At 51.3% G+C, this 23,453-nt stretch overlaps 13 protein-coding genes across 13 annotated transcripts; 6 read left to right on the top strand and 7 right to left on the bottom strand.

The window, feature by feature from the left end:
- Positions 1 to 1,131: 1,131 nt before the first annotated feature.
- On the bottom strand, positions 1,132 to 2,108 carry VFPPC_12718 (CCAAT-binding protein subunit HAP3; the record flags this gene model as incomplete). Its single annotated transcript, XM_018290495.1, has 4 exons — positions 1,132 to 1,338; positions 1,417 to 1,544; positions 1,620 to 1,730; positions 1,943 to 2,108. The coding sequence occupies 4 exons, from the start codon at positions 2,106 to 2,108 to the stop codon at positions 1,132 to 1,134; spliced, it is 612 nt and encodes a 203-aa protein (XP_018148247.1).
- Positions 2,109 to 2,185: 77 nt separating this feature from the next.
- VFPPC_17425 (hypothetical protein) lies at positions 2,186 to 2,533 on the top strand (the record flags this gene model as incomplete). Its single annotated transcript, XM_022429135.1, has 1 exon — positions 2,186 to 2,533. The coding sequence occupies one exon, from the start codon at positions 2,186 to 2,188 to the stop codon at positions 2,531 to 2,533; it is 348 nt and encodes a 115-aa protein (XP_022285848.1).
- Positions 2,534 to 6,464: 3,931 nt separating this feature from the next.
- Positions 6,465 to 7,125, bottom strand: VFPPC_12717 (prefoldin subunit 2; the record flags this gene model as incomplete). Its single annotated transcript, XM_018290494.1, has 4 exons — positions 6,465 to 6,497; positions 6,551 to 6,743; positions 6,933 to 7,023; positions 7,080 to 7,125. 4 exons carry the CDS (start codon positions 7,123 to 7,125, stop codon positions 6,465 to 6,467), a joined length of 363 nt encoding a protein of 120 aa, XP_018148246.1.
- Positions 7,126 to 7,419: 294 nt separating this feature from the next.
- Positions 7,420 to 7,712, top strand: VFPPC_12716 (cytochrome c oxidase biogenesis protein cmc1 like domain-containing protein; the record flags this gene model as incomplete). Its single annotated transcript, XM_018290493.1, has 2 exons — positions 7,420 to 7,453; positions 7,510 to 7,712. The coding sequence occupies 2 exons, from the start codon at positions 7,420 to 7,422 to the stop codon at positions 7,710 to 7,712; spliced, it is 237 nt and encodes a 78-aa protein (XP_018148245.1).
- A 277-nt stretch (positions 7,713 to 7,989) lies between these two features.
- Positions 7,990 to 8,429, bottom strand: VFPPC_12715 (hypothetical protein; the record flags this gene model as incomplete). The annotated part of the gene is made up of 3 exons (XM_018290492.1): positions 7,990 to 8,183; positions 8,238 to 8,358; positions 8,427 to 8,429. The coding sequence occupies 3 exons, from the start codon at positions 8,427 to 8,429 to the stop codon at positions 7,990 to 7,992; spliced, it is 318 nt and encodes a 105-aa protein (XP_018148244.1).
- A 331-nt stretch (positions 8,430 to 8,760) lies between these two features.
- Positions 8,761 to 9,379, top strand: VFPPC_12714 (DAD family protein; the record flags this gene model as incomplete). Its single annotated transcript, XM_018290491.1, has 4 exons — positions 8,761 to 9,039; positions 9,090 to 9,147; positions 9,199 to 9,262; positions 9,313 to 9,379. The coding sequence occupies 4 exons, from the start codon at positions 8,761 to 8,763 to the stop codon at positions 9,377 to 9,379; spliced, it is 468 nt and encodes a 155-aa protein (XP_018148243.1).
- A 153-nt stretch (positions 9,380 to 9,532) lies between these two features.
- On the bottom strand, positions 9,533 to 10,694 carry VFPPC_12713 (golgi reassembly stacking protein; the record flags this gene model as incomplete). Its single annotated transcript, XM_018290490.1, has 3 exons — positions 9,533 to 10,297; positions 10,370 to 10,453; positions 10,530 to 10,694. The coding sequence occupies 3 exons, from the start codon at positions 10,692 to 10,694 to the stop codon at positions 9,533 to 9,535; spliced, it is 1,014 nt and encodes a 337-aa protein (XP_018148242.1).
- A 384-nt stretch (positions 10,695 to 11,078) lies between these two features.
- VFPPC_12712 (RNA cap guanine-N2 methyltransferase) lies at positions 11,079 to 11,986 on the top strand (the record flags this gene model as incomplete). Its single annotated transcript, XM_018290489.2, has 3 exons — positions 11,079 to 11,203; positions 11,264 to 11,362; positions 11,419 to 11,986. 3 exons carry the CDS (start codon positions 11,079 to 11,081, stop codon positions 11,984 to 11,986), a joined length of 792 nt encoding a protein of 263 aa, XP_018148241.2.
- A 382-nt stretch (positions 11,987 to 12,368) lies between these two features.
- VFPPC_00203 (glutamyl-tRNA(Gln) amidotransferase subunit A) lies at positions 12,369 to 14,015 on the bottom strand (the record flags this gene model as incomplete). The annotated part of the gene is made up of 1 exon (XM_018280276.1): positions 12,369 to 14,015. One exon carries the CDS (start codon positions 14,013 to 14,015, stop codon positions 12,369 to 12,371), a length of 1,647 nt encoding a protein of 548 aa, XP_018148240.1.
- Positions 14,016 to 14,342: 327 nt separating this feature from the next.
- Positions 14,343 to 15,065, bottom strand: VFPPC_00202 (hypothetical protein; the record flags this gene model as incomplete). The annotated part of the gene is made up of 1 exon (XM_018280275.1): positions 14,343 to 15,065. One exon carries the CDS (start codon positions 15,063 to 15,065, stop codon positions 14,343 to 14,345), a length of 723 nt encoding a protein of 240 aa, XP_018148239.1.
- Positions 15,066 to 15,988: 923 nt separating this feature from the next.
- VFPPC_00201 (kelch repeats protein) lies at positions 15,989 to 18,243 on the top strand (the record flags this gene model as incomplete). Its single annotated transcript, XM_018280274.2, has 4 exons — positions 15,989 to 16,036; positions 16,142 to 17,647; positions 17,695 to 17,916; positions 17,974 to 18,243. 4 exons carry the CDS (start codon positions 15,989 to 15,991, stop codon positions 18,241 to 18,243), a joined length of 2,046 nt encoding a protein of 681 aa, XP_018148238.1.
- A 1,632-nt stretch (positions 18,244 to 19,875) lies between these two features.
- VFPPC_00200 (pyroglutamyl peptidase type I) lies at positions 19,876 to 20,735 on the bottom strand (the record flags this gene model as incomplete). Its single annotated transcript, XM_018280273.1, has 3 exons — positions 19,876 to 20,115; positions 20,173 to 20,619; positions 20,679 to 20,735. 3 exons carry the CDS (start codon positions 20,733 to 20,735, stop codon positions 19,876 to 19,878), a joined length of 744 nt encoding a protein of 247 aa, XP_018148237.1.
- Positions 20,736 to 21,873: 1,138 nt separating this feature from the next.
- Positions 21,874 to 22,744, top strand: VFPPC_00199 (2-deoxyglucose-6-phosphate phosphatase; the record flags this gene model as incomplete). Its single annotated transcript, XM_018280272.1, has 3 exons — positions 21,874 to 21,992; positions 22,079 to 22,188; positions 22,257 to 22,744. 3 exons carry the CDS (start codon positions 21,874 to 21,876, stop codon positions 22,742 to 22,744), a joined length of 717 nt encoding a protein of 238 aa, XP_018148236.1.
- Positions 22,745 to 23,453: the final 709 nt, after the last annotated feature.

Here is a 23,453-nt window from a genome sequence, read left to right as displayed (position 1 = left end):
GAGAAGAGGAGTGGCGACCGTGATGTAGGGACCTTGGCTGGCACTTTTTTTTCGAGGCGGTGGGAAGATTTTCGAGCCAAAAGTGGGGTTACACACGTGCCTTTCTCCCATCTTGGTGAAATCAACGTCAGTGGCCCCACACGAATTTTGTCAATTGAAGAGAAACTCTAGGCTTTGGCTCTTGCTAGGCAAATATCTTGGTTTTAAATTCGCTTTCATCATGACTTCAAACTTCCTGCTGTCATAGTCATTAGTTTGTATGCTTTTATCCTCTTGCGTCATATTCCACGTTCATGGTTGAGGTGTGCATGTGGTCTTCATCGCAATGTGCGGAGTGCCACCCGCACTGTCTGTGCGCGGCTTCGACTTGAAGAAATTGTGCAGGGAATGTCAACAGACAAGACTGTTTGGAATTCAGCTAGATTTGCATATCTACAACGTCGTTTTTAAAAGTGAAACTACTCCGTACAGCTATAGCCATCTCCATTGTTAGAAATTGTCACAGCAAGGTCAAACTACGTGCAAGGCATCTCCAGAGCAGCCGCCTAGAGTAAAGTCCCATATATATATTCAAGCGTTTTAGTTTGCACTAGCCTATATCAAGTCTGCAGACTATTTGTGCTTATCAGTTGTGCTTGCCTAAGCCTTGGTACAGCTCAGAGGTCCGACGCCGACTCTGCAGCAAGCAGCCGAACAAACATTTCAAGGGGTTGCCAGAGTATCTATCATCCAGACATTCCGCCCCATCAGTAAACGAATCAGGCATCTAAGCCGGTTTGAAGAAGAAAACGTTTCCCAGCCGTGGGTTCGCAGCTTATAGTACCGAGCCCTGCGCCATTGGTTCCTCGGTTGATTCCCTCAAAAAAATTTACCTACACCATAGGCGCCGCCTATACTTTTACATTTGCTAACCAAACAACCAAGAAACCAATCAATCAATCAAACAAAAAGAATAAATCTCGAAAGCAGATAAACAAGACATCATCTTAGACGAACCAAGGCTTCTGTACGGATATTTTCGTGACTGCAAAACGTGGTGGCTTCCGTCTTAGAAGGCCCGCAGGGGTTCTGGTTTCATTGCGTATGTTGCAGCATGGACAATCTCGGTCGAGCGTATCGCATAGCAGTCAATTAGTAGCCCTCTCCAGCTGCGGCTCCGTTATGGCCGGCATGTTGACCATACATGTAGTTGGGGTCGGCGGTGCCTTCAGGGTTGTTTTGGGCCTCACCACCAGCGAATTCTTGTCCAGCCGCGGCGCCATCGCCCTTGTCACCAGGCATCATTGAGCCGCCCCAGGTGTTCTCCATGACACGCTCCCGGTTTGACTGGTTTTGTTGCTGGACAGGAGGTAATCAGTACAACTGCCCTTACAAAAGGAACAACTGAAATGGGGAAAGAACGGGATAATAACCCACCTCTCGATACTTGGATAGATAGACTTTCAATGCTTCCGCGTAGTTCTCAAAGCCGAGTGAAGTCATAGCAAACAAAATATCTTCGCCATTGACAGTCTTTCTCTTCTCTTGTTGACACTTCTCGGATGCTAGTTGGCCAAACCGATTTCAGCGACATGATGGTTCAAAAAGCAAAGACGAGAACACCAGGTTTGTTGACTCACCTTCACTAGTGATGAAGGATATGAACTCGCTCACGCATTCCTGCATGCATTCTTTGGCCTCCTTTGCAATCTTTGCATTGTCCGGTAGCGCGTTCTTCATGATTCTGGCCACTGGAGCAAAGTTACGTATGTTAGCATCGAGCTCATCATTGTATTCTTGTCTGGCAGAACGACTTGTTCCTGGTGAAGCAGGAGTTGAATCGTGAGACATGAGTGGCCAACTTGCGAGAGATGTGCGAGGCTAGTTTAGGGAAGATACAAGCTACACCAACCCAGACAGCAAATCACAGTTGAGCTCGTCAAGGAGAATCATCATGACTTACCATTCGCTATAGGTAACCATCTATCTTGTTCTTTAACTTCGAACTCATAACCAGCGGCGCCGCCAGCCGAGTGGGGGTCTTGATTGTCATTCATTTGTCCTTCGTCGTCGGGTGACTGTGCACCTTGCTCGACATCCTTTGGAGGAGATTGGGGGGAGTCCGACATATTTGGCTACCTGCAGCGGCTGCTAGCGTCCGTGTAAAAGGTGTTCGGGCAGGTACAGACGGGGTCTCGAAAGGGTGATGTGTCCCCCTGGCCACGTTGGCGAAGGGCAGGAGAGTTGTCTGGGCAGCCTGGGGCTGATGGTTGTCTGGTTAGCTGCACGAGATGCGTCAGTGGTGACGTTCAACGGACAATTGCGGTGGCAGATGGGCTTAGTTTCCGCCGTGCCTCCCCCGGGGTACGAAAGTAATGCAATGAATGGGACTATGACGATATGCTTGGGCGTGTATAATGGTTTGTGGGTTGGGAGACAATGGCGCAGCCAGCACACAGGCCGAGGGAAGGGCAATGAGGGAGGGGTGGCCCATCGGATGGATGCGATGGGATGCGATGGCAAGGCAAGGCAAGGCGAGGCAAGGCGAGGCTAGGCAAAGCAACGCAACGCAACGCAACGCAAATCAACGCATGGCAAAGCATGCAGGCTCGAAGCAAGCAAGCGTCCCGCACCCGGGTGTCGGCGACACGACATGACACGACGAGAAACGACGTGAGTCGAGCCGGAAGGACGAGGCAAAAGACGTCGCGAGCGAAGCTTCCTTCATGTTTGCATGCGATGAGCCAGGCAAGTTTGGTGGTTTGTTGATGGGGGCGTAAGTGTACGAAGCATCCCGTCCATGTCCCGGTTTGATGTTGGAGCTGGACTGACTGAGGACTGATTGACGCAGCTTTGGCGAACCAACCAGCAAGTACCAGTTCAAGACCAAAGCACAGGCAAAGTCGAAATGGCTTTGCGATCAACATCAAACCTTGACACAAAGATTGCGACGACCGCGATGCCATGTTACACGAGGCGCAACGCCTGTCTAGGACGGCACAGCGCAACTGCAGTCACAACCGCACCAGCAACAGCAACCGCCACTGCAGGCCGTGCATCCCAAGAAATGCAGAAAATGAGACAGCAGACGAACAATTGAAAAGGGTTGGCTCACCGGCTAGGGTCGCGAGAACAAGAGCCCAAGCAGACGACGGCCTTCTTCAGACGAGGAATCGGCGCGGTTCCGTGAATGTGGCAGCAATCAATTGTATTGGTGGGCCAAACCGAAGATAGGCGTGGGGTTAGTTGCAAGAGGGAGAAGGCTGACGAGGCTAGGAAAAGCCGATGCGGTCAAGGTCACTGCTCAATGCTCACCAGTCAACAAACCTGACCCAAATAAAAAAAAAAGTGGGTTGGGCTGAGCTCTGTCTGTCTGGCTGTCAAGGTGCTTGTTCAGACATGGACCAGACCAGACCCCATCAATCCCATGTGTCAACTGCCCATGCAGGTATTACACCAGTCCGGGATGCTTTCAACGCACTAACCATAAGCTGCAGCGGCCTGGCTCCCATTGTCTGTCCCATCTAGTTCGTCATGTCTGTATCCGGTCTGTAAAAAACGCGTTGCCCAGGCATTTTATTCCGTCTGAAATGGCTCTCTCAAGACATCATCACCAACTTAGAAGCTACCGCTAACCCCGCCTGGCTCTAGCTTCTAGTTACCTGCAGCGATAGACCCGCCGTTCGCTCATCATTGCAGCAAGCAATCCTGACCGCGTCCTATGAACCACGAGGCACATGCACTTGCACTGTTGGTGTTCATGTTCAGCACCATTTGATCATCAATGAAGAACAGGACTGAAACTGGAAAGCAACCTGGCCAAATCTAGCCACTTCCGGCGTGTTTTCTTTTGATCCTGACATGCACTTGAGGTACCTACCAGGCTTTTATTCCCATGACAAATGCCCGCCTGTACTTCGTACTCCGTCGAGTGTATCGGTGCTTTCCTCTCCACCCCACTTTCCCAGCTTACATGGTCCTCAAGCCTGGTTCCTTCCTTCCTCTGGTCTCCCATCACTCCAATCAAGTTGACAGCAAGACTAATACTCGTGCTCTTACGTTCCTGCTTTCTCTTTTCTCCCTTCCATATACCAAGCTCGATACTCCGTGCATCCAACTACATACCATTCATGCTTGGAGTCATTTTTTATGGCCTAAGTCTTGACTGCCAGCTGCACTGTGACCAGACCAGCTCCATAATTCCTCCCGTGCCCGTCATCCGCATGCATCTGCCATGTTAGCCATGCTGACAACCTGAGGGTGAACGAACTTGCCACGGCCATGGCGGTGTGCTTCAGGCCATGCACATGATACCCGAACTTACAAGGGTTGACTTTACTGCGAAGTGGGAACAGTAACTAGCAGAAAGACCGGTCAAGAAGAGAAAACGATTCTTGGTTCTTTGCACCCCGGTCTATTGTATTGTCCATGGACCATGGTGGTCTGACACCACGCCGATATCCAACACAGAGGCTATCGACATGCGCATTTCCATCCCGTGGGTCATTTCATGTACAGTTTGGCCCAACCCGAAGCCATGGCGTACGAGATACACCTTGGCCACACTAATCAAGTGTCTTTAGGCTGACCTGCGTTTTTCTCGGCCAGTCACTGGACAATTAAAGGAATTGCCACACCATCGGCGTTGTCAGGAACCACATGCCTGAATGCAGGCCCAAAGACCCATTCTGCGGCCGTCTTGCGATGCAAATCGCCAGTACGCCCAATCGTTGGGCAGCAGCTCTAGCCATACCTTCCGACTGGGCGAATTCGTAAGGCTATGTCATGTACAATGTAGGCTGCTTTTTATGACACACCCAGCGTGGGAACGCCATGTCTGGACTCTGGATACAGCTCATCAGCTAAATACTTCGCGGCATCAAGTTGGATTTGGCTTTGCATTTGTTTCCGGAGCCTTGATTTCCGCCCGCCCGTCGATTTCGACCACGTACGATAACATGTCACGATGTAGACGTATTTCTGGTAATATGGTGTCGTATTTGAGTTTCACATTAGATGTCCTGCCCGCCCCCATCATTACATGCGTCAAAGAACGGCGGCACTCGGGGCTTGATCATTATGATAACCCAACACCAAGTCTCTATTACATATGCAAGCAGACTTGCTGCATTTGTTTCAAAACGTTTCCCCCGTTTCATTATGGCTTTTGTTCCCTTCGACTTGGAGCGGCCCCGGCATCGCGGCCCCAATTCACAAAACCCGGTGTTCACTGTGACGCGGTAGGTGACCAAACTTCTTATCAAGGCTTCAAGACATGGTCAAGTCCTAGTGGCCCTGCCATCCGTCCATCAACCAACCTTGTCTTTTTTTTTTTAAGAGATTATTTTGCATCAAATTCAATAGTGGCCTCTCACCGAGTTTCCGGAACCAACTGCCGCTTCGAGAACTGTCTTGTGGCTGGCCAGGATGTGATAACCTTGGCTGAATACCCACACCAAGTCCGACAAAATCTCCTGTATTCTTCATGGCAGCCATGGCCGCCATGGCTTGGGAGGTTTGGCTGATCGTTGAGCTGGAATCACGATCACAAAATTTGCGAGACACGGGACAGAAAGACATGTCACATAAGCATGCAAGCATGTGTTGGGGCCTCTGCACACCCAAAGATGAAGTCATTGCGCTGCGCCTTTGCCATCTTCCACACATGAGATTGGGTATTGATGAAGGATCGAGTTGTAAGAAACAACATATCCAGATTGGCGTGCATTCGTATTTTTAATGGCAGAATCCTTTTTACTTAATGACGTGGCATTGCCAGCACGACATTTTGGAAAGGGTGGGTGGGCTGTCCCCGGATGGATTCCCGGTAATAATATCCTCATGTGTGGGGGAGTTGGCTCTTTGGAGTCTGGAATCAACTTTTACGAGAAGGTGCGGGCATGTATACCTGCCATTGACAAGGATGATTTTGAATTATTGTTTTTTAAAGATAAAACAATTTTTGTAGTGCCCTCCTGTCATCGTTCCCTTACCAAGCAAGTTTCGTTTCACGCCACCAAAAAGACATGGAGCTGCTGAAGTTGAAGGGCGGCCGGACTGGTTGGGCATCGAAAGGCCAGTGCCGCGCAGGGCCAAATTCGCGCACACAGCCAGAGCGCAACTTTGCCATGCTGGCATCCCACCATCTCGGGTATATTCTCTGCAGATTCCGGTCACGTTTCGAACATGATATGCAGCTGTATCGAGTTTTCCCCATCGGTTCCAGCGCAGAGGCCGGCTCATTCATGATTTGTTCGTAGAATGTCGCCGTCAAGAAAAGCCAAGCTGATCGAAAATGATGTCATGGTCCGGCAAGTTGGTTGCTTCCTCGGGAAGCATACTGACAAGTGACACAGCTGCGAATTGAGAAGCGAGGTCCAATCTGCGTCAATTATCGAATCTCAATGTTAATCGTCAAACTTCATGTCCGTCATTGGCTTTGTTGCGAGATTGAAAACACTGTAATTCATTTTTCCCTCGGTGTTTTATTGCTGGACTACCTGCACATTGTTCTTCTTCTGTATACTTGTTAGCAGGGGAGCTCATCATTATGGCTAGAGAATTCTCATACCTTCCACTTATCCAACTCATCTTGCTTCGTCTTGTACTGCTTCACCAAGTCATCCAACACCTTCTTCAGCCCGTCCTGATTAGTCTTCAGCGCAGGAACAACATCCTTGACCGTTCTCTCTACAAGAACCCCATTAATCAGCCGGAAACATTTGCGGTCCTCGGATAGAGGCTCCAGGGTTTCCAAAACGAGCCTAAGATTTTCTCAATTAGATATTGGAAGCGGTGTGAAAAAAATCGCAAGCGGTGAGATACGACAAGGGCAAAAAATATAGGTAATACGCAAGGCACGTGTGAAGAGCAAGGGGCTTGACGAGGCGAGGCGTTTATGAAGGCGCAATCCATCGGTATGTGGGTGGGGGAGTAAATGCCGAGAAACGTACTTGTGTTCTTCTGCCTCTTGCTCGATGTCTCCAATCTTTTGCGCTATTTGCTGCAGGGTATTCTTGTAGTTTGAGTATGTTGTTTGAAGATCTGGCTCAAAATTAGCTGTGACGAAGACACGGAGGGGCAGTAGGGCTCCAGCTCACCTTGCTGCTTCTTACCTGCTGGTGCTGCAGCTGTTGACGCAGACATGATGCCAGTCGTAAGAAGACGATGTGAGCGCAATCTTCCTGTGTAAAAGATAGTCTTGTATGTGCGGCTGGGACTTTTTCCGCGTGAGCTCCAGATGATGTGAAGTTTGATATTCGCCCGCCAAGTTCATCCCACCTGGTGGGTGACTTGGGAACCCACTCAAAATCCCAGCTCTCTGGTTGGCTGCCAACTCCCAGCAACGTTTCCAAAAAGTCACCCGATTCAAACTTGCCACAAGAGAAAAAGAGCAATTCAACACATCATCACGACTTCAATCCGTCGTTCTGCACCAGAATGCATCCTCATCTGCATACAAAAAACGCACTAGGTACGTACTCCCACTCGTGCCAAGTACCACGGGCACTGACACTTCCGTCAAAACAGCGTGCGAAGAAATCATCGCCGCCCTCGAGGAATGCCACAACAGAGGCTTCATGCACAAAGCCACCGGCGGGTGCAACGACGTCAAAGATAAAGTGAACCAGTGTCTACGACTCGAGCGGGGAAAACTACAGGCCGAAAACAGGGCGGCTGCGAGGACCAAGCGAGACCGCATCAAGGAGGAGCAGAAGGCGCTGGGACTGTAGTCGAGCGATGGTCATGCGAGCGAGAAAGCGTATCCATGTTACAGCACGGTCGATTATTTACCGCAAGGTAATGTGTACAACGAGTGTATATCCTAGTCTGGCGTTGGAGAGGGAGAAAATTGAGAGAAAGCGAAACACGGAGGGATCGGAATCCGAGCGGATCATGTACAATACAAAATCTAATGCGATATGACACTACTCAAGACCTTTGTTTTATTTATCTCTGAGCTGAGAGTTCCTATATACTTGATTTGTACGAGGGAATGCGCCGTGTGCCTCACAGCTTCTGTTGGTACGCCTTGCCAAATGTGACGAGGCCAAAGACGGACAGGACGCTGAGCAGCACTGGGACGGGCTTCCGGAGACGAAGAGCGCGAGGGATAGCTGATCCTCCGAGAACGACCGAGGCGAGAAGACTCAATTCGACGCCGTAGGGCTCCCGATTCTGGATGCGGTAGCCGCCAATTCCGTCTGGTAGGAGACAGGTTAGCTCGTGAAGCGGTTAGGTCGGATGAGTTTACGTACAGAGAACACCAACGGCGGTTCCTGCGATGACAGAAGGCAGCGATCTGGTGCGAACATAGCCCATTATGCCGCCGCCCGCGGTGAGTGCCGCGAGGGCATATGATGCGGTTTCAAGTTGAGACTGGTGATGTGAGCTGCGAACTAGCGAGTTGACAGGACCTATCAAATGGCAACTCAGGGCAAACGTACCATATTAACGGAAGATTGTATGATGGTTACAACTTTTTCAAGACAGTTAAACTTCCACTTGCTGTAGAAACAACCCGTATGAAGCAGAAGAGGTTCGAAAGCTACAGCCGAACCACTTCGGCGTCAGACGAATTGACGACATCAGCGGGTCTCACCACCCAGACCCCGACGCCCCAGCTCTCGACTTCCCAGCCAATCACGCCCCACCCTCCAAGGAGCTTACCTGTCCAAAGCCATTCAATCAACCTCGAAACTCCAAAACTCCATCCCAAGCTCACGCAACCGCTTCCCCTTCCTCGCCCATTGTACCAACACCACAAAAGCCTCAACCACCATGGCTCCCAAAAAGAACGCCCGCGACCGTCCCACCACGCCGACCCCCGCCGTCGCCGCAGCCCAGGACGCCGCCCCTGCTGCTTCTTCTCCTGCTCCCGCTCCCGCAGCCAAGACGAGCACCAAGGGCCGCGCCAACTGGGACGAAGTCATGCTCAACATCTACCAGTACTATATGAAGGAGACGCCGCAGCGGACCAAGCTGATTGATGTGTTTTTGTCGTTTCTGGTGGTCGTTGCTGCGTTGCAGTTTCTGTACTGCGTCCTCGCTGGCAATTATGTAGGTTTGCTATCGAGCGGTTGATTTAGGCTGTACTGACGATTGTGTAGCCGTTTAATGCGTTCTTGTCCGGTTTTTGCGCTACGGTCGGGCAGTTTGTTTTGACGGGTATGTTCCCTTTGGTGGTTAGGATTTGAATGGAGGTGCTGATGGTTGTAGTTTCACTGCGGATACAGACGACTGCGGTGAATAAGAGTGACTTTCCGTCCGTTTCGCCTGAGAGGTATGAATATCATTGAGACTGGTTATGAGAGGTTGGCTGACTTTTGACAGGGCCTTTGCCGATTTTGTGGTTTGCAGCCTCATCTTGCACTTTTTCTGTGTCAACTTTATCAACTAGGATGTTGGGGAACAGCCGTGGATACATATTCGTATAGTGTACAATAGCAGGGCATTCATGGGTAGCAAAATCGATGGAGCAAATACAAACAAATGAACAAAAAACCAACAGTCAAATCAAGGGAATCATTCATGGCATTCATCTCGTGACTATCTACTCGGCTGCTTGTACTGGTGTCGCGGCTTTGGGGGGCCCTGCCTTTGGGGGCGGCGGCGCTGGTGACCCCTTACCAGACGGGGCATTATCCAACTCGCGGCTCTTTTTCTCCTGCTCCTTGAAGTAGTCGTCCATGAAGTCGTTGTTCGCGGGGTGGTGGTGTCTGTCCTTCTTCTTTCCTGCTCCTGACCGCGGCGGCGCGCTCACTGGGTCGGAGCCCACCATCTGCGCCGGCACCAGATATTCACTACCTGATTCTGGTTGCGCAGCAGGAGGTGGTGCAGACGGTGCATCCGCAGGGACAAACCCGCTCTCGCCACCTTTTTCATTGACGTCCCCGTCAAACATGGTCTCCCCAGGCGCATTCACAGGCTCGCTCAACGGAGCAGGCAGACGGTGCAACGCGCCGTAACCAAGCACGCACCCCAACGCGCCTTCACCACCCCAATCCCGGCTGGGGTGTATCGTCGCCTCTCTCGTGACGTTGTATTCGTTGTTGTAGACGAACAGCCGCAGCGGCCGGCCAATGTGGTCCTCCACCAGTTCGCCCAGAGCGCTCTCGCCATGCAGCGATCCCTCAGGGCTGCCCAGGATGTAGTCGCTGTAAGGGAGGAGACCGCCCTGGTCGGCGGGAGACTTGGCCGCCACGTCTAGCACGTGCCATATGTTTGCGGCGAGAGCAATCGGTGAGTATTGGAGGGTGAGGCCGAGGGATGCCGTGTCTGGCGGCACGGGGACGTGCATTTCTCGCGTCCGTTGGCCCTATGGATTCTCGCGGTGAGCTTGCCTGAGAGTTACACTTTCGGAGGATGCTGGGGAGTTGGTGTAGTGTACCTTTGCGTTCCAGAGGCCGAGGGAGACGGTGCTACCGGCGCAGTTTCGAACTTCTTGCGCAAAGAGGGCGGGATTGGGGTCTTCCTGCAAAACGGGAAGGGAGTTTGTTAGCTGTGCGCCGTGCAGGATGAAAATGCTATCCGTGGGTGTGACATCGTACTATGGGTCTTCCATTGATTCCGACGATGAAATCGAACCATGGCTCGACGGCCAGCTGGAGGTTTGTATTCCTTAGCACTTGGAAGCCAAAGGATCCGTGTTCGTTGCGTCGCTGGGGCACGTCGCCGTCCAGACGGGACATGAACCGATTGAGCGCGTTGAACATTGTGATTGTGTTAATTCTGTGCGCCGCATACGATACTCGGTGGTGTGGTGTAGTGGTTGTCAAAGTCGAGGTTGGGGGGGTTCGAGGAATGGGTTCTGTTGAGCTGAGTGGTCTTGCGTCACAAGTACAAGTGTCGTCTGAAGCTATCGCAAGCTGTCCCGATGTGCATCTGTAGCCCTGCAGGCTGGAGGTCAGCGCCACAGGTGCTAGCGCGGGGCCTGACACTGGCCCAGGCCGTTGGCCCAATTTTTTTGGACGTCAGTCAGTTCTGGTCCATGCTTTTCGTTCATTCATTGACAAACCAGCAACTTGGTTCAGCATCAAACAGTCTCAAAAACCATTGAGCCAGCTATAATCGTTCAGAGAAGTTTTCACAACACCGACATGGGGAGCTCCCAGGTCCCCAAAATCTCAACAAGCTACGCCATGGAGCCGGCAGACAAGTTTCCGCTTACAGACGAGTGCAAGCACTACGAGGGCAAACACCAAGTACCATGGGACATTCAAAAGTGAGACCATACCTCCAAAAACCACATCAGCCACATCAAGTACCAACAAAATAAAACCAGATACTTTGCACAGCGCTACTCCATCTTCTCGTGGTACGATGAAGGTGTATACATGACAGACGATGCCTGGTTCGGCGTCACCCCCGAACCAGTAGCAAAGTACGTTTTTCAACCTCCCTCCACCATCGTCACCACAACCTAACACCCCCCTGAAGCCAAATCGCGCGTGAAATGACCACCATAGATTCCTCCAAAGACACCCTCATAGATGTATTCGCCGGCGCGGGCGGCAACACCATCGCCTTTGCGCTCACCAAGCGCTGGAAACGCATCATCGCCATTGAGCGCGACACCTCAACGCTCGCGTGTGCCCAGAACAACGCCGAGCTGTACGAGGTAGATCCCTCGGTGATTACGTGGATTCACGCCGACAGCTTCGAGTACCTGGACATTTTGCACAACCGGCCGGAGGAGCTGCACCCAGACCTGAGGATCGACGTGAGCAGCACGGTGTTGTTTGCGAGCCCGCCGTGGGGGGGACCCGGGTACAGGACAGATGAGGTGTTTGACTTGACCAACATGCAGCCGTATAACTTGGATAAGTTGCATTCGTCGTATAGGAGGATGGATCACGTGTTGTATCTGCCGCGGACGAGCGACATTCGGCAGGTTGCTGAGTTGGCGCCGGGGGAGAGGAAGGTGGATGTTGTGCAGTATTGTATGGAGGGGGCGAGTAAGGCTATGGTGGCGTTTATACCTGGATGCGGTTCAGAGGGGTCGTGATGTTGATTCTGGGAGAGTCCTAGGGAGCGAGATGAGTCATGATATTTCGTATGCTGACAGCTGTTGGTGGTCCTGCTTTGTGAGCATATGGCACAGCCTGCGCTATTCAAGGGGGCCTTGGTCTTGAACCATTCGACTGAGAAGATGTCTGAAGCATCAAGTGAGTACATCCTCGTGTCGGGCATGTCCAAATGGGTAGCCTAATTTCTACACAATTAACTGAGGATCATAGCATAAGATGAGTCAGGCGATGTGGTCCTTTATTCATTGATTTGACCGCCAAGGATCGGAGACGGTGTGCATTTCTCTTAATGCGCTCCAATTATATCACAAGAACGAAATTACATACTCAATCATTCACCAGTCCTCTACTATATCCAAATCATGCCGTCCTCTTAACCACATCCCGCAACTCAGTCCTTGGCTTCACAAGTGGCCTGACTGTGCCACGAACCTTGGTCTTTTGCTCAAACGCATAGGCAATCTCAATCAATTTCTCCTCACTGAATCGAGCACCGGCAAAAGCAAGACCAAACGGCAAATTCGGCGCAGTAGCATACAGATTTCCAAACCCATTTCTCGTCAGGGGCGTGTCAGCTGGCTGTTTGCCCAGTGGCACGGTGATAATGGGACTGCCAACAATAGCTGGCAGCGAAGACACGTAATCGCTAGGAACAACGATAGCGTCCAACGAGTTGTTCTTCAGGGCGCCGAGGATACCGAGCGGTCCCGCATAGTATAGCTGCTCGGTGTAGTTGCCCCAGAACTGAGGAGAAGTGTTATCAAAACCCAAGTCAATGGCATTTTGCCACAGCTGTGTGTCCCTTCTGGGCCATTCCTCCTTGGGGAACTTTTGCGTAAACTCCTGAAGCTGCTGCAGCGTGGTGATATTGTGAGGGTTGGACTTGAGATGGTTGAAGTAGTGTGTAGCAACATCCGTGAGCATGTCAACGCCCAAGACGAGCTCCATAGACGGTCCTATCATGTCCTGACCAGGGGTGTTGATGTCGTCTATGATGGTGGCTCCCTCGGAGCGGAGCAGCTTCAACGTTGCCTCAAATGCCTTCATAACAGGGGAACTCTCTTTCCGCGGCGGCAACCAGTTGCGCGGCACGCCAAGCCTCTTGCCCTTCAGGCCGTCCTTTTTGCAAGCACCAACGTAATCGGGTAGTCTGCCGTTGAACGGGATAGCTGACGTGTAGTTGTCCTTCTTGTCGGCACCAGCAATCGCAGCGAGGAGGTATGCCGCGTCTTTAACGGTCCTGGCCATCGGTCCAATCGTGTCTTGGTGCTCAGAGATGGGAACAACTAAGTACCGTGAAGTCAGGCCAACAGAGGGCTTAATACCCACGAGGTTGTTAACATTCGAAGGCGAAATAATAGAGCCATCTGTTTCCGTTCCCAATGCCGCCCACGCCAACCCGATGGACGAAGAGACACCACTTCCAGAGGAAGACCCCGACGGATCTTGGTCACGGAAATAAGCACCCTTTGTCTGGCCGCCATATGAAGTCCACCCATTGCTCGTGTTATAGCTTCGGTAATTTGCCCACTGCGACAAGTTTGCTTTTCCCAGGATAATCACGCCCGCCTTTCTGAGCTTCGCGACCATGGTGCTATCTTCCTTTGGTGTCGCGCCAAGCAGAGCATACGAGCCGGCCGTGTTGTTCATTTTATCCAACGTAGCAATGTTATCCTTGATGAGAACGGGGATGCCATGCAACGGTCCAAGGTTACGAGATTTATCTTTTCTCGCGGCGTCCATGGCCGCCGCAATGGTCAATGCATCGGGGTTTATTTCATTAACGGGTCGTAAATCTTGTGAGACTTCTTTAATTCGAGCGATGTACGCTTTTGTCAGGTCGACGCTCGTAAAGTGGCCAGAGTCAAGGCCATGGCGAAGCTCATCTAGAGTGGCATCGAGAAGAGATGGGAAAGCATTGGGCTTGGAGGGCGTTGCAACAACACCAAGGGGCAGCAATGAGCATGCAACCCCCAAGGTCACCTTGACAAGCTTGGAAACCTTCATCGTGAGGAGGAACTGCGGTGGTTAATTGCTGAGTGCGATTGAATTATCTGGTTGAGAGACTGATCGGCTTAAATACATCAGGAAGGTGTAAGATCGCATAGTGCATCTCGTTCAATTGACACTGTGTCGGATGGCGATTCAGGTCCAAGCTGTACAGTGCATGCATAATGAACCAAGCTCTTCAATGGCACTTCCCTGCTCGGACACTTTTAATCCATGCCAACGAACCCATCATCTATCTGCATCTCAATCTCAAAAGTTCCATTACCACATCGAAATGAAATACCGTGCCACAAGCCGTCTCCCGACTCGCACTTCTACCACGACTCACGCTGCACCCTCACCGGTTTGCTCATTCCTCCACCTTTCCAGCATTGCAATCATCTCCGCCAGCATCCTCCGCTCATCATCCAGATACTTTTCAAATTTCGTCCCCGGCAGGCCCTCCACCAGACTCCTCATCTCGTCCTGCATAGCCCCAGCCTCCTCATACCTGCCTTGCTTCCAAATCGCCTTCATCAACCGTCTCTCGCACCCCAGCGCCTGGGGACTCTGCGGCCCCAGAATAGGCATCTCCCGCAGCCATCGCAGACAGTCCCTCCCCATGGCTTCTGCCTCTTTGTAGCGCCCATACTCGGCGTACAGGTCGGCGAGCATGTTCTTGCCCGCCATTTTGTTATTGTAGCTGCCGTGGTCGGTCATTTCCTTGAGCGCCGCCTCGACGGGTTCGTATTCCTTGAGCTCCATGTGCATTGTGTATCTGCCGAGGACGAGGTTCATCCACACGTCTTGGTTTGCTTCGTGGAGTGGCGTGGGCGCGTGTTGCGCTATGGTTTCTGCTTCTTTCTGCTGGAGACGGGAGAGGAGGAGACGCCATTTTTCGTCTTTGGGCATTGTGTCTGGGAAGGACATGGCTGCTAATTCTTCGTCTGAGAAGCATTTTAGAAAGTTGCGGGCTGTTGTGAAGGGGAGATCTTTCCAGAAGGGGATGTCGGGGACGTCGTGGTCCCATGAGAATTTGGGGTATTCTTTTTTGGGTGCTTCTGTCATGGTGGATGAGATGGTGAGGGAAGAATACGGTGAGTTTTTTTTAAATACTTCAGCAAGTTCTTTATAGTTCTTATAGAGGTTTGGTGTGTGAAGATGTTGAAGGATCGAGTCATTCTGCAGCCTAACTAGAGTGCATGCCAGAGTTGGACTGTTACCACAAGACTTGTCAACTAGGCAAACACATTCAAAGTTGGAAGATTGGCAATGCTTGTAGCTAATATGGCTAAACTAGTTTCTATTAGGAAGCTGTATGAGTTGAGTTGTCAGTCAACTAGCGGATAAGTTTCAATTGTTTGAGGTTTTAGTGTTGACTTATTTGGCTGCCTGCAAATCTCCACAGCAACAACGACCAGGCATGGTCACTTGGCTGGGTTCGAATAAGGTGATAGTCGCAATGATTTCCTAAATGTGCAAGACTATTAATGTGAGGAAGTATTTATCCGCTGATTTCAACCATTTGGGACTGATTCAATTGTCAGGCGGGACATTCTTTTCAATGACATCCAGCCGACATTGCAAATGGGCTAGGTACTGTAACCTACCTAGTACTGAAGAGCGGCGGGGGGCTGCGAGTTGGCGAACATATGCCAGAATAACATCTTAATCCGAACCAAGTAATCGTGTGTCAAGAATCTACTCTAAAAACATCGCCTAATATCCAACTATTATCATTATATCAATGCGCCAGAGATCTTCATGCAAACCACAAGTCCTAACCTCCTGTCAAGGTTCGAATTGATAGGGTTGTGGGTACAAGGTACTTCAACCCACACAACTTCAGCCAATACAATCATTGCTTAAGATCTCAAGTTCGATGTTGCTTTTCACCTCCGTCAGTGAGTGAGTGACATCTTCCAACATATTGCTTCACCACCGATCAATAAAGGTCACCTCATCTTCAAAAGCAGAGCTACTTCTGCACCATGGCCAAGGACAAGAAGAAAAACTCGGACGCCAAAAAGGCCAAAAAGGTACGTCATACCTCGCCCTCATTTTTTTCACCGTTTTTGCCCCTCCATGCCCCTCATCGCGCTCGTATGAGATGAACAAGATTTTTACTGACGAGCCCAATATAGGCCGAAAAGGCAGCCAAGCAAGCCAGCAAGGGGGACAAAAAGGCCAAAACCAAAGCTGCCAAAATCGAGGGCAGTGATGCCGAAGATGTCGATCTGGACGCCGTCCTCGAGGAGTACCGCCGCCAGCAGGAGCAATTCCTCAAGGTCACTGAAATGGTTTGCGACGGGCCACCACGACCAAGAGCTGCGTCTACGTTGATGGCTTCGCCTACGGATACGAACAACCTCCTCTTATTTGGGGGTGAGTACTTCAACGGCTCCTTGGCCCAGTTCTACAACGACCTGCACATATACAACATCAATCGCGACGAGTGGCGCTGCGTCACCTCACCCAATGCTCCTCTGCCTCGCTCGGGACATGCATGGACTCGTGCCTCGAATCCTAACCATGTGTATCTTTTTGGAGGCGAGTTCTCGTCGCCGAAGCAAGGCACTTTCCACCACTACTCGGACTTCTGGAGACTGGAGCCCGCGACGAGGGAGTGGACCAAGATTGAAGTCAAGGGCAAGGATAAGAGTCCTCCGGCAAGAAGTGGTCACCGTATGACGTACTGGAAGCAGTATATTATTCTATTTGGAGGCTTTCAAGATACTTCGAACCAGACCAAGTATCTGGCCGACTTGTGGATCTTCGACACGGTCAACTTTGTCTGGCTTTGTCCGACATTGCCGCAAGCACAACTTAAGCCGGATGCGCGATCTTCATTTACACTGTTGCCGTGTGACACTGGCGCGGTGCTCTACGGCGGATATTCCCGAGTCAAAGCGACTGTGAATCTAAAGAAAAAAGCCGGCAAATCCCAAAACCAAGGACAAAAGAACGTCCTCATTCCCAAAGTCCACGACGACTGCTTCTTCCTAAGAATGGCACTGCCTGCAGCGGACGCCGGTCCCAACTCCCCGCCAACTGTACGATGGGAGCGCAGAAAGAAGCCCGCCAATCCTCCGAATCCCTCTCGCGCGGGCGCAACAATGACATGGCACAAGGGACGAGGCATTCTCTTCGGCGGCGTGCACGACGTGGAAGCCAGCGAAGAAGGCATGGACAGCGAATTCTTCAACCAGCTCTTCGCATGGAACATTGAGCGCAACAGATTCATGCCCCTTGGTCTCCGCAAGCCGCGTCAACAAAAGAAGGCCGCGTCGGAACAACAGCGCGTCGGCCGTCGTGGTCGTGCGCAAGCCAACGAGGAGGAACTCCTGCGGCAACTTGCTGCCCTTGAGACGGGTGCTTCTCTCGACGACGTGGAGGGCATCGAGATTGAGAAGAAGGAGGAGGAGCCGGAGGTGGATGAGAAGCCGGCGAGAGAAATGCCAGTCACCATGGAGCCTCCTCATATTCGGTTCAATGCGCAGATGGCGGTGCAGGACGACGTGCTGTACATTTATGGCGGGACGTTTGAGAAGGGTGATCGTGAGTTTACGTTTGACGACTTGTATGCCATTGATTTGAGTAAGCTTGATGGGTGTAAGGAGATTTTCAACCGTCCTGTTGAGGATTGGATTGTGAGTTTTGCCGTTCTCGTGTCTGTGGGCTTTTGCTAATTTTGTAGGAATCCGAGGATGAGGACGATGATGAGGATGATGAAGATGAAGACGAGGACGAAGAGGATGAGGACGAGGATGAGGATGAAGAGCCCGAACAGCTTCACACGCCTAGTAAGCGTAAGAAGGATGTGTCGGACACGGCATCCGAAACGACGTCAACACCATCCGAAGAAGACGATACCGAAACAACAGCCACGTCAGTGGACGACGGTCTACCTCACCCCAGAGTATGTTGTCTATTTCACCATTTCCCTAGAAAGTATTGTAACTCTAATAAAATGCAGCCATTCGAATCCCGTCGCGAGTTCTTTGTCCGCACAACGGCGGAGTGGCAGGAAATCCTCATGACCAGCCTCCGGTGGAAGAACATACAGCCTGAGACGCTGACGATCAAGGAGATAAAGGCCAAGGCGTTTGAGCTGAGCGAGGAGAAGTGGTGGGATTGTAGGGAGGAGATTACGGCGTTGGAGGAGGAGCAGGAGGCGGCGGGGATTCAGGAGGTTGTTAGTCTGGCGGAGAGGGGGGATGCTGGAGGTGGTGCGAGGAGGAGGTAGTCTTGAGAGTGGAGATGGTTTTGGCTGCCCTTATGGAAATTGAGATTCGATAGGTGAATTCTAGAATAAGCATATGGGTTCACGTTCCTGGAGCAGATCCTTGTAGCCACGGGCATTTCGGTGTCTCGCCATTCAGTCTGAACCAGTAGGCACTAAATGATCATGTCATCCCATAAAACACCTTCTGATATATGTCCCAACTTTGTTCATTATGGACAGCCTCAATACTATTATCACTTCTGAACCATTCCGATCTATCCAGGTAGGCTTCTGCTGCCATGTAGAGATGTTGTATCAACATCAAGCACTTCCCGAACAGCACCGTAATAAGCCAGTACACCAAGGTGGATTGTCCGATTCCACAATAAATCTGCTCTCTCGACGGCCCTGTTGTCTAGCTCTTCATTGGATCAGGTGATTGAATTGGACAATTTACTCCCGAGGCAACCGCCCAAGTTCTATACTTGTTCAACCCAAGTCCATCTCCGCGTCACCACTTCTTACTACACTTTACGCTCGATGACAAAACAACATATCAATATAGTTTGCATGATTTTTGTATAAACGTGAGAATCACACAGATGCATATCAGCCAGTATCTCCAGATCCTCACATCCCGAAGTATCCAATAGTAACACCTCAATCTCGTCATCTCATCATAACCATCTCCAACGCCAAACATCCTTTCATCCCAGCCACACGTCTCTTCAACCCGCAACACCAAATCCACTCATCCATGCCACCATCAACACCAAAAAACGCATCACGACCCCAAATCCTCCTCCACAACCCCCCCAGCCGACCACCCCGCCCTCTTCCCCCTCACCCACAACACCCCCGCCGCCGCCGTCCGTATCAGTCACGGCGCCTGCTTCGCCATCGGCGGATACGACTTGCCGTCCTTTTCAATCTTCGGCTCACACGTACATCTATCCGACGCGGCAACACCATCCATCACCATGGGGACGTGGCTCCCGCATCCCCACCAGGTCGATTTTTCTGCTTTCGCGTCAGTGGTGTCTTTGAAGGGAGTGGGAAGACGTACTGCATGTATCGCAGGTTGCTTTTCGGCACATTTTGCGGTGATTGTTACTGAGTAAGTTGAGTTTGTGGTTCGTGGAAGTGAGATGTGGTGAGATGAGAACTTGAAGTCTTATATGGTTTCGGATGATGGAGGTTGTTCGGCGATTGGTCCCACTTTTGGTGGCCGGTTGTGTGGATGTCGCCGATTGAGTTTGATGACGTTGTATGGTGAGGGATTGGAAGATGGTTTGAGGGACTGGTTTTTTTACTGCTATTTTTATATTTGCTTGAATGATTTGTCAATGTTATTTCTGGCTACTTTGTGAATTGATGTGGTGTTAACCGCCGTTCGGTTATTGCGGGCTGCCTCCATTGAATTGAAGCTACAATCTCACACACATAACATCAAGACAGAGTCTACAGTGACCAAATGATATCACCAGACACTCACAATATATCCAATCCATGTGTAATCATAAACGACCTACTCCGTGCATCAATAGCCAACTACGCCCACAATCCATGCAATCTAGCGCCAAAAATGCAACGCCCATCACGCATCAACAACCAACTCAACAAACCAGACGGCCAACAACCATAAAGCCACACCTACGCACCATCCCCAGATCCATCTACCTTATCCGTCTCACTCTCCACCAACGACCTAATCAAATTCACCGCCAGCTCCCGACCCTGCGAGACATACGCATCAGACGCATCAGACGGGACATGCAGAAACACAACCTTGCGCGGACGGTTCGCCTTGTACAAATGCGCCAGCGACGAGTAATAAATGAAGTCGCAGAGATAACGGCCCGGGTCCTCTGAGATACGGAGATCCATGTCCTTCTACAACAACAACGTTAGCTCGGTTTCCCTCCACAAACAAAAAAGCCAGCGACTTACCGAGCTATGACCCTGCCACCGCCTATGAACATCGTCAATGTCCAGATCCGTCAGAATCTCATCCGGCAAGCCATGCCAGATCCATTCCGCATCGTCCGGCTTCCCCTCCGGCCCATCGTCCAGCAGCTCGTTATCCACATCCAGCGACTTGTACCCCCTCCTGTGAGCCCGGCGCTCAATCTGGTAGAACGGTCGCGGGCTAGCCATGCCAATGTGGATAGCGATGTCAATCTTGTGGCCCTGGTATGTGTCCCAGAAGCTGGGCACGAGGTCCCGCACCACCTTGTAGTTGACGCGGATGGGCTCCGGGTGGACGAGGATGCGGACGGGAGGCAGCTCCTGTGCCGCTCTGGAGTTGGGGTCCTTAGCCCGAAGGGGCGGGAGGTGCGACGGGAGGCCTTTGGCGATTTCCCATGACGGGTTGACGGGGTATTGTTCTCGAAAGGGCTGTGTCTAGTTTAGAGTGTGTCTTTGGGACCGTGTGGATGGTGAGGTTGGGTACATACGCCAAAGCCGGTGACGAGGACCGTCAGCTCCCGCTGTTCTTTGTTTTGAGAGCCCATTGTTCCGATTTACGGATCGATCGACTGGTTAGATGTTTGGGGAGTTTTGATTCCCGTGCTGGGCAACAGGGTATGAGGGCCGATGGATGCCGAGAATCGTGGTTTTGAAGGGGAGTTTGGCCGGGGACGACTTTTGACGGAGCTGGATGTTTTGTACGTTGAAATACGGCACCAGGCGACGGAGGGTATCGCGCTATTTAAATCGATGCCTGATGCGCAGAGGGAGCAAAATCACACAACATTGGACTGGCAGTAAGTATTGTTTGTCGAGGTCGATGGCGAGATGGGTCGGGACTTTTTAGACGTGGTACCGTGGGGTAGCGTCGGCCGGGGTTGAGGGGTTCGTCGCCGAGGAGCAAACATGCATTGAGTCCATGTCTGGTGCAATGTTTGCCCCTCCTCTCCTTCTTGGCCGCTCAAACCCTCAAACAACCTGCCTTATTTAGCTCAGTGCCTACGTGAGGACCACAAAGGTGTCTGGTGTCTGCAAAGTCATCATTTCACCAAATTGGATTTCGCCGAAATATTGATTAACTAATTGTCGATATATTTGCTCCAAACATCCATGAATACACACAATTTATGCCATGTGTAGACATTTCGGCTCACATGCCGTCAATGGATATCACTCACTCAATTCACCCACACACCCCGGCCATATTGGGAAATAACAACCAAAGCATGTCGCCGCAGGTGCAGCAGTCACCATGAACATACTACGAAATTAAAATACTGCAGGACTCTCCAACCATCGCCAACCGGAATAAAACGCATTGATAGCGAACATATTCCATTTCACCACACGAATACAGGGTAGCTCAGTTGCAATTCCAGGCTAACCATGTATGGAAGTCCCGCCGCTTCTGCCAGCGGACCTTCCGAGTGGAGACTCCGTTGGCGGACTTTTACACGATTACGGGTCTGATACGGTGAGAATTGAACCGGACGGACTCACCTTGAACCTCTGACGCCGAATATTTAAAAAGAAGTCACCGGAACTTGAGGCATAACCGCCAAGTTTCTCGTAGTCACCATAACGCCTTCACCCATCTCTTCCTTCACCCATCTCTGTCTTTATACCTCCTCTGTGTGCCGGATCTTCAGCGTGTCGCCTCATTGTCACAACGCCTCATCAGCTATGGGCTCACAACCAAGCTATACGCAACCGCCTCAACAGGTTTCCTTTGACGGATTCCTCTTTGACATGGACGGCACTTTGATCGATTCTACCGACGCAATTGTAAAGCATTGGCACAAGTGAGCACATCCAACCCGACCCATTTCCCCTCCCAAAGTCTCAACCATTCGTCGCAGATTGAAGCGGTGAGACTTACGCATTATAGGACCGGCGCAGAACTCGGCCTAGATCCGGAAGAGATTTTGAAAACGTCTCATGGACGAAGGAGCATTGATATCTTTAAGATTATTGCTCCCCATAAAGCTACGTGGGAATGTAAGTACTCTGTGTGACCTACTCACCACGTACCGTCCACGGGATGGCCACTTCTGACAGCATCGCAGACGTAAAAGAGGTAGAAGGCCAACTTCCCCTTTTATACGGCGATCTCGCCAAGGAAATACCTGGAGCCAGAAAAGTTCTTGATTCTCTCATCGCCCAATCCGCCCCTTGGGCCATCGTGACATCTGGCACAGCTCCTCTCGTTTCCGGCTGGCTACAGCGCCTGTCTCTCGCCATACCAGAGCATCTCGTCACAGCGGAATCAGTGCAGAACGGCAAACCGGATCCAACGTGCTATCTCATGGGCCTGGAGAAGCTGCGCCTTCAAGATCGCGCCGGACAGGTTCTCGTCTTGGAGGATGCCCCTGCAGGAATCAAGGCTGGCAAGGCCGCTGGTTGCAAGGTCATTGGGCTAGTGACGAGCCATACCGTCGAACAGGTTGTTGCCGCGGGACCGGACTGGGTAGTCAAAGACCTGGAGTCGGTCAGGGTTGTCGGACGGCACGGTGCCCAGGTGACAATTGAGATTTCGAACGCGTTGGTGCAATAGCCGAGAAATCGAAATCACCAGCGTTGCATTCACAATCGAAGCGAGTGGGGTCGGTAAAAAGGGCGATCGAGGGGGTTGATGTAATTAATCATAAACGCGACAGCAAAGCTTAAAAGCCGCTAGTCAGGAACGCAGCATTCCATTCCGCAGCATTTGTATAGAGTAGCAAACAATCCCTTTGTCAGGGCATCGTGGTTTGACGTGGTCTTGAATGTCTCGAATGTCGCGTCGGGTCCAACACACCAGTTAAAGTTGCTACCGAGGCACGGCAATCCACAAAAAAAGGTCTCAGTCGCGAACCATTCACCGAAGATCGTCTCCCTTGTTTCTGAACCAGATCTGTCACTCTCGCTTCGGGTGCAGATCCCTTCGATGCGGTCTCACAGCTTCGTCATACATACGGAGGACTCCTGTACATCTGGAGGAACCCAACAGCTGCCAAAAATGGGGCGAGTGTGCAACTCAACTTCTCTCCCTTTCTTCCACATACTTGCTTGCTCATCCCGCTACTTAAAGCCGTGTCGCACAAGCGCTTTCTTCTGAGACCTTGGTCTTTTGATCTTTTCAGCCCCCCTCGCTTCACGGTGCGACAGAACCTTCGCCAAGTCACTTCACTTTCACGTATTGCGTGTGACCGATGACGTGGTAACGGTTCGTGTTGATGTCTGAGCCATATTACGCCCTGTCGATTGTTACTTTGCTTTGTAGC

The sequence above is a fragment of the Pochonia chlamydosporia genome, chromosome 1 (assembly GCF_001653235.2).
Source record: "Pochonia chlamydosporia 170 chromosome 1, whole genome shotgun sequence".
In the NCBI taxonomy this organism is placed as follows: Eukaryota; Fungi; Ascomycota; class Sordariomycetes; order Hypocreales; family Clavicipitaceae; genus Pochonia; species Pochonia chlamydosporia.
Note: the sequence above shows the minus strand (reverse complement) of the source record. Positions and strands in the feature narration are given on the sequence as shown.